Source organism: Ctenocephalides felis, unplaced genomic scaffold (assembly GCF_003426905.1).
Source record: "Ctenocephalides felis isolate EL2017-DRISC unplaced genomic scaffold, ASM342690v1 CF-g0.4_SCAFFOLD_01170, whole genome shotgun sequence".
NCBI lineage: Eukaryota > Metazoa > Arthropoda > Insecta > Siphonaptera > Pulicidae > Ctenocephalides > Ctenocephalides felis.
Genome location: NW_020537324.1, coordinates 16,995,276 through 17,003,723, shown reverse-complemented (window position 1 = coordinate 17,003,723; position 8,448 = coordinate 16,995,276). Strand labels below are relative to the sequence as shown.

Sequence of the window (8,448 nt, the reverse complement as noted above, 5' to 3'; positions counted from 1 at the left end):
TAAAGAAAACACCATCCAAGGAAAATTTGAAGATTTTCACAAATGTAAATACAATTAAATTAAAACACATATTTAAAATTCTTGAATTAATAAATATTTTACTTTTAGTTAATGACTGATAGATTTTTTGCTCATGGGGTCAGACGATCCATACATCATCACAGAGGTTCAAAATATGTTTATAAATTTGCTGTTGATTCACCCACAAATAATTTACACAGAATTAAATATTGTGGCAAAGAAGTTACAGGTGATGATAAATACATTAATATTTACCAACCTATTTTAATTATCGTTTCAAAAATGTGCTCTTTTTTATGCTTTTATAGGAACTTGCCACGCTGATGAAGTATCTTATATATTTAATTCTTCATCCAGCCAAAGATACGAAGAAGGAACTGTCGAACAAAAAACTATTAACTTAATAACAGATTTATTATCAAAATTTGCACAAAATAAAAGTAAAGCACCGCAATGGTCCAAATTATGGCCTGAATGGGCTGAAAACCAAGAGCATGTTTTACACATATCAAATGGTGGCCTAGAAGTCATTGATGGTTTATTCAAAGAGCGAATGAAATTTTGGAATGAATTGTATAAAAATGCGTCTTCTACTATATAATTATATTTATAATTATTTTTGTGCTTCATCATTATGCCATTTATACCTACTTAAGACTATGCTATATTTTATCTTGCTGTATATGATAATTTGTTTTTAGTTTTAATTTTGCAATTCATCAATAATTGATAAATTGGCTGGTCCAATATGATGAATGTTAATTTAGTACAAATTAAATAAAAATTATACCATCACAGTACTAAAGTATTAATCAATCTTTGTAAATAATAAGACCAGTAGCTTTACGAGATTAAGCTATACATAATAGCTATTTAGATATATTATATATACAATTTTTATAATATATACAATTTTTATCTTATCTTTGGAATATTATCTTTGGCAATATGAATACAATGTACTCATTTTGCACGAGTAAAGGCGTTTAAACCAAATTAAATCTAGAGTACTCAAATATAAAAATTCACATTATTATTATAGAATAATGTGAATAGTATTAAATAGTAATAGAATTTCTGTATTGGATATATGCTCCAAAAAAAATAATTTCTTATATAAGATATATTTCTAAAAAGAAATTAAAAAAACTTTTGAGAGTTTGCCCACTATCCAATGTGTTTTTTTCTAAATCAAGCTAGTGAATAAATTTTAAAATTATATAACACATTTTGTAGATAAAGAAATTTTTGTAGTATCATATGGTCTTAATAATTATTTACACCAAGCTTTCTTATGTAATCAATAGCCGTTTATTTATTTTTTAAAATATATGATTGATTGATAATGTTTTGATTTTGAAATTCGCGCTCTTGGTTTTATCTCGGACATGATGGCGGACATCTTTGTCACTATCTGTCATGTGTGTGAAAATCCTAGTCAATAATAGTGAAAATGGTAATAAATAGTTTTTTGATTTTTTTTTAGAGTAATCTAACATATAAATCATGTCTATCTTCAATTCTATACAACTAATTCTACTTATTTTCTTACAGTTCATTTTTTATGTTTGATATAAACATATTCTTATAAAATTATTTTATGTTGACAATTTTAAAGTAAGAATTGTTTTAATTCAAATGTTGACTTCAGGATTTCTTCGGAGAGAGGAAGATATCTTGTTAAAAGGCCTCAAAGCTACATTACTAAAAAAAAATCTGGGGGTAAGATTTCATAAAAACTGCTTAAAACCATATTACATGATTACAAACAATGTGAAGTTTTTTGTATAAATATTTGTTTTGCAGAAAGTGAAAAGCATACTTGCAATTTGTGGAAAATTTATTTTGTAAACTTTTGCTTTTTATGATATTATTCATTTTAAATTTATTATAATTATTATATAAGTTAGAAGTTGCCACTCTTAGTAAGTGGCTAAGTACTGATACTTTTATGCTTGCGTTTGTGAATCTGTTTGTTTTTTTTATTTTGTTGTCATACATATTACAAAATTGTTACCAAGCAAGTATTTCAGTTTTTTTTTCGACAATATGAACTCAATACATTATAGTTGGAATCTTATTTTCTAGCACAATGCAGAAGCTCTGTCTGGATTCATTTATTGTAGTGATGAATGTATCATCAAATGATTTCATGATAATAGAAATTCAGAATAATTTTATGATGTCATTTGTGAAAAAAAATACTGGCATTATCAAAGTTATGAATGCATTAAATTCATAATGATTTGGAATTTTTATTAACAAGGATTTATAGTAAGCAAATCCACTAATTCTAAAAGAGGAATGCATTTACATAGTATTATAATATTCTGGCTTGTTCAATTATCAGTTTTTTCTGGTTCTGATATGCCCAGGAATAAAAGATCTGTGTTTGTATTGAAATCAAATATCACAAAGTCATCTACTAATTCTACTATATCATGGCCAAAAGTTGAAAATCCCTCAAATAAGCCTAGATTTTTAAGTACTCTCAACACAAACTTGAATTTTGATGCAAGTGATTACCAATGTTCTTCTAATACATCTCACAGTTGTTCTCATAAAACAGCAAGTCATAAGACCAAAATTCTGAATGAATTTCGTAGAATATTGAATCAAAATTTGTTATCATCTTCCGTTCAATCGGATGATTTTTCAGCTAATCCTTATAATGTCAATCATGAAATAGATTTAAAAAATTATTTAAATCAGACAAAAAGTCAGTTGATCTGTGCTTTAAAAGAGGTTGCAATTGATACCATTATTCCAAAAGATATTCCTTCAGACAAATTGAATATACATAAATGGGTGCCCAAAAACAATATATTTGAGACAAAAACTTTTAATACTTGCGCCATAGTTGCAAGTGCAGGATCATTAATTGGATCAGGCTTAGGCAATTTCATAGGTATAGTTATCCATTTTATTATAAATTTTCATATTAAATTGTTTGTATTTAAACTATTTAAACATAGATGTAAATTTTTAGTTTAATCAGTTGAATACTTTATATAACATTAGTAATATTACAAATAGATTCACATTACTTAGATTCTGGAATTTAGTGTCTTTAAAGTGCAGTTCATTTGTCTTTAAAGCAGGGAAACATTGAAATCACATGTAATTTATTTCTTTTAGATGACCATGAAGTAGTTTTGCGATTCAATCATGCACCAGTTACCGGTTATGAGAGAGATGTGGGAAGAAAGACCACATTCAGAATTTTAAATTCACAGGTATTTTTATATTCATAATATTCAAAGTATTTTAATATTGAAATTTTATATAATATTAATGAAACCAATGCTTAACTTGTAGTAGTGTTTATGTACATATATAAGTACTATATAATATTATAGTATATTATGTGCGTACATACTAGTTCTCTTAAATATTGTTAAAGTTATGTTTATTGTGTATTTATATATTATATATATATATATATATTAGGGTGGTCCTTAAAATGGTCATTTTCGAATTTCCTTGCTCCCAGGGGCTCAAATGGTTCCAAATAGATAAAAAACAATTCTCTGAAAGTTTTAGCTCTTAATATTAACGTTTAGATAGAGCGCAATTAAATCAAAGTTTTGTATGGAAATAGGATGGCAAAATTTTCAAAAATTTTAAAAATGTTTTTTAGATGTAACTTAGCGAACAAATGAATGAATAAAGCTCATTCATTTGTCGTTAAGTTATACCTAAAACATTTTTTTTTAATTTTCAAAATTTTTTCCATGCTCTTTCCATACAAACTTTGATTGAATTGCGCTCTATCTAAACGTTAATATTAAGAGCTAAAACTTTCAGAGAATTGTTTTTTATCAATTTCGAACCATTTGAGCCCCTGGGAGCAAGGAAATTCGAAAATGACCATTTTAAGGACCACCCTAATATATATATATATATATATATATATATATATATATATATATACATTAAGAATTAAATCATTTTCTAAATTAATATTTCTTGATATAGTAGTATTGTGTTTAATAAATAATATGTTTATAAAATACATAATGAAATGTTATTACATTATTCTAAAATACTGCAATTTTAAATAAAATGAAAAAAATAGCTTCTCTTTGGGTATTTTGATAATTAACTTCCCGTAGGGCAAGTTATAGTAATCGCAAAAAAATCGAAAATGAAAATGTTTATATATCTTTACGTTTCAGAGGTTTCTGAACATTTTGGCATACCTTAGAAAAAATGGATGTATGTGTGTGTGTGTGTGTGTGTGTGTGTATGTATGTATGTATGTATGTATGTATGTATGTATGTATGTATGTATGTGCGTGTGTGTATGTATGTGCGGATACAAATTTTCGTCGACGATTTCGGGAACACGGATCAACCGATTTGAATAATTCAAAAAACATTCGATTCGTATTAATAAGGAGACGTGCTGATTAGTTTTTGGCGAAAGCAGGTCTAGCCGTTCCAAAGATACGGGCAAAAAGTGCCGAAACGGTAACTCAGTTTTTAAGAGAACGGAGCGTCCGATTTGAATATTTTAAAAAACATTTTACTTGTATTGACAAGATAAAGAATTGATCAAATTTTCATGAAGGCAGGTCTAACGGTTTCGGAGATCTGATGAAAAAAGTAAAAAAAAATGCCATTTGGCGGTCAAAAATGATCATTAGACATATGCACATCAAATTATCAAATATTTTATAGAGATTTTAACAATAAGTATAAATTTTTTTTACATTTCTATGGGTTCCGTACCAATGTTTACGCGTTAGACGGCGACGCGGCGCTTACGGGCTTTGATATTTCGTCTTTATGCAGTTAAAGCAGTACGATTGCTCTGAAAAAAAGTTTAGATCTTCCAAAATATGTCAAAATAAAATAAAACATTTTTTTTTTAAAAAAAAAAATTAAAAAAATTTTTTTTTTCAAAAAAAGTAATTTTTTTGTCCAATATATAGTTTCTCAAAAATCTTATTTTTTCAAAGTAAATTTTTTTCAAAAATCTTAATCGTTTTTAAAAAAAAAATTTTGGTACGGGAAGTTCCAGCAATTTGCCTTAAGGCACGATGCCTTAATTGCCTTAAGACAGAATTCCACTTACAGCTAGTTTTATTTAAGAATGTAAACTTATTATAGATAGCTAGGTGGACAGTTGCAATATTATTTGGTCTGAAGGCATTTTTATTCCAAGGTGATGACTCAGGAGCGCTATTCATTTGTTAATTCCTCTCTATATCGAGGGCAAATGGTTTTATTGGGATGGGACCCATCTCCCATGGGATCAACTCTTGCACATTGGTTTGCCAAACCGGAGCATGACCTGTTTTCAGCATATGAAAATTACATGAGGTACAGCGATAATGAAAGGGCAAATGAACACCCAACTAGCTACTATAACTTTTTTTTGCTGAATCCATCTTCTTTATGGAATTTGTGGAAGTTTTTACAAAGACGAGTACAAAAACCATTGCCTAAACATCCACCAACGTCAGGATTTCTTGGTAAGTAATTTGATCATATTTATTAACATAGTTTTTGAGGTTTATTTTCTATCTTGTCATATATAATGCTTTAAATATAGTTATATAAAACAAGTATCTACAAAAAACTAGTAGAATTTAAAAAAAATAATGGTATGAATTCTTTAGGAATTGCATTGCTTATTCAAAGGTGTCATCTATTACATGTATTTGAGTACATACCATCAACTAGATTGTCTGCACGTTGTCATTATTTTGATGAACGAACAAATCCAGCATGTACATTTGGATCCTGGCATCCTCTTGCTGCTGAAAAATTTATTGCCTGGAGTATGAATGTTGCCGATGATTATACTGTTTTCCAGAAAGGTTATATAGAGTTGAATTCTGATGTAAAATGTTGAAGCACAAGTGAGATCAATTCAATAATACAATAAATCAAATACAATACATTGTCAAGAAACGCAAATATTAAAATTGATTGAATTATCTAAATTAAATTATGTTTAATTAATCTTATTTAGAATTATCAACATTTGCATCGTTTTTAGTTGTTCTTTAAATTATTACTGCATAAAAAAAAATATATTTATTTATATCAAATATTCAATTGTGAACTTTATTTATGAACTGATATTAAAATCAATCCAACAACATTAATAATTTAATATACCCAAATTTTCATAACAAACTACATGTCTATATTTTTTAGGATACACAAAAATATGCTATTCATAGGATAGGTGATAAAAATTCTATAAGATCGATCATTTATATCTACAGTGAAATTTAAATCAAAGAACATAATGATCATTCATTTACATTAAACAAATTGTGATTTATTTATTGTGATGTGATTTAAATATTAATGATTATTCATGATTAATTAATCTAATTAATTAATTTATTAAATATGAAGATCATTTATATGATTTTCTTGTGATGTGATTAAGGAGTGCCCAAATAATTTCTAAGATTCTATATTATGATATTAATAACACGTTAAATTAAAAGTGTATGTCAATTTTGCTAAAATAGATGTAGGAGTTTTCAGATATTTCAATTTTTGTTTGATTTGAAAATATCAATTTGAAACTATAGTTTCTACATATATGTATTTTTATGTAGTAGATGGTTCTTTTTTGCTTTTTGGCTCTTGTAACTGTACGTTTCCCTAGAAAAAGATTTCGTTAAAACTAAAAACAATGTTACCACCCTGTAAATATTTAGGTTTTACTTGATGTTTAAGTTTTGTTGTAAAGATTATTAAAATAAATGAACAGTCTGTGCTGAGCCTTGGTTGGACAAGTATCTTTACCAAAATTTAACTAATTTTCAAATCATAAGTGATAGACTTAAGCTTGAGTGTTTTTTTCCATGAAGATGTGATTAAGTAAGTACCAAATAATGTTTTATATTTTAAATTCTAGGCCAAGTGGTTTATGTCTATGTATTCATAAACATTTTGGACATTCTAAATAAATATATTTTCAACAATATAATTTATTTTATGCGCGCATTGCAATATTTATGAAATCCAAAACAATTTTTTGTACGTTAATTTGTCACTTTAATCATTATAATTAAATTTTAAAAGGTTAGACATTTTATATGTCAAACTTGTTCACAGTTATTTCCATCTTATGAACCTCAGTACTGAATAAGTTTATTTTCAAATGTGTTTTTAAATTCATTGAATAAATGTCCAATAATTAATTGAAACAGCTCCGATCTTTTTTGTTTTTTGATAATGAAAATCAGAAAGAAATATTTTTTTATTGTCTAAAAAAAATGTGTGTTGTTTATACAGGGAAATAAGTTTACGAGCGGTTTTGATTGAAATAAATTATTTGTGTATACAATTTCGTGTTGAGAAGAGTTTTTATAAGCACCGTTATTATTAATAATTATTTACATCATAAATAAGTCAAAAAATATATATGCTCTTTGTAAGAAATGTTTTTTTTTTTTTTAAATCATAATAAGTGACATTTCAAATTAAATTAATTAACTAGTGGCGTATGGCATTGTGCCAGGCAAATTGCTGGAAATTCCCGTACCAAAAATTAAATAATTAAAAAAAAGGTTAATATGTTTTAAACTTTGAAAAAATTATATTTTTGAAAGTTTTTTACTAGATCTCCGAAACCGCTAGACCTGCCTTCTCAAAAATTTAATCAGTTCTTCATCTTGTCAATACAAGTGAAATGTTTTTTGAATTATTGAAATCGAACGCTATTTTATACGTCTATATATCATAACTTTCTTAATATTAAACGAAAGTGGTTTAAAAATTATATAAAATTTAAATTTACTATTTAAAAATTACATAAATTGGCCTAATGTACATTAATTTAGGAAATTTGAATGCAATTAAATTATCTATAGACTATTTTAACCTTTGAGTTCTTTCTAAAGCAACTGGTTCTACTCTAAAATTGCAAAAATGTACACTCAACATTTAAAGTATGCCGAGTTGCTTGAGGATTTCTGCAAGTAAATATAATAGATAATTTAATTTTTTTTAGCTCGGTTTAAATGTTTCACTATCCTTTAACATATGGGCCTTCAAACCATTTGATCAAATGATCAAATGGCTTTATGTTTTTTTTAACATTCGAATGTTAAAAAAAACATAAAGCTGTATGATTAAATTTGCTAATATGATTTATTTCATAATAATTATGATAATTATTTTATTTCATCATTATAATTTTTTACATACTTTCGTAATTTTTGAGATATTGCAAAAACCATATGGTTTTGTAAAATTTCGAAAATATCCATTTTCCTTAAAATTGCGATTTTGTTTTTGAAAAATATGTGTCCTAAAGCAGACGTACAGACAGCTTACATCAAACTCATCATATTAAAGTAAATTCTATATGGAATGCGATTAACATTAATTTTCGTTGAAATAGCACTTTTTACTGAACATTATTACATAGCGCATATATATTTATAACTA

At 26.4% G+C, this 8,448-nt stretch overlaps 2 protein-coding genes across 3 annotated transcripts; both read left to right on the top strand.

Moving 5' to 3' along the window:
- Positions 1 to 6: 6 nt before the first annotated feature.
- On the top strand, positions 7 to 622 carry LOC113366918 (esterase B1-like). Its single transcript, XM_026608561.1, has 3 exons — positions 7 to 44; positions 109 to 250; positions 330 to 622. The coding sequence occupies exons 2-3, from the start codon at positions 112 to 114 to the stop codon at positions 620 to 622; spliced, it is 432 nt and encodes a 143-aa protein (XP_026464346.1). The 5' UTR covers positions 7 to 44; positions 109 to 111.
- A 739-nt stretch (positions 623 to 1,361) lies between these two features.
- On the top strand, positions 1,362 to 5,941 carry LOC113368112 (beta-galactoside alpha-2,6-sialyltransferase 2). 2 transcript variants are annotated; one of them, XM_026609673.1, is made up of 6 exons: positions 1,362 to 1,477; positions 1,576 to 1,743; positions 2,110 to 2,929; positions 3,160 to 3,257; positions 5,192 to 5,501; positions 5,649 to 5,941. In XM_026609673.1, the coding sequence occupies exons 3-6, from the start codon at positions 2,326 to 2,328 to the stop codon at positions 5,882 to 5,884; spliced, it is 1,248 nt and encodes a 415-aa protein (XP_026465458.1). In that variant the 5' UTR covers positions 1,362 to 1,477; positions 1,576 to 1,743; positions 2,110 to 2,325; the 3' UTR covers positions 5,885 to 5,941. The 2 variants fall into 2 exon arrangements, with proteins under 2 accessions (XP_026465458.1, XP_026465459.1); XM_026609674.1 differs by having other exon boundaries at positions 1,461 to 1,477; positions 1,673 to 1,743.
- Positions 5,942 to 8,448: the final 2,507 nt, after the last annotated feature.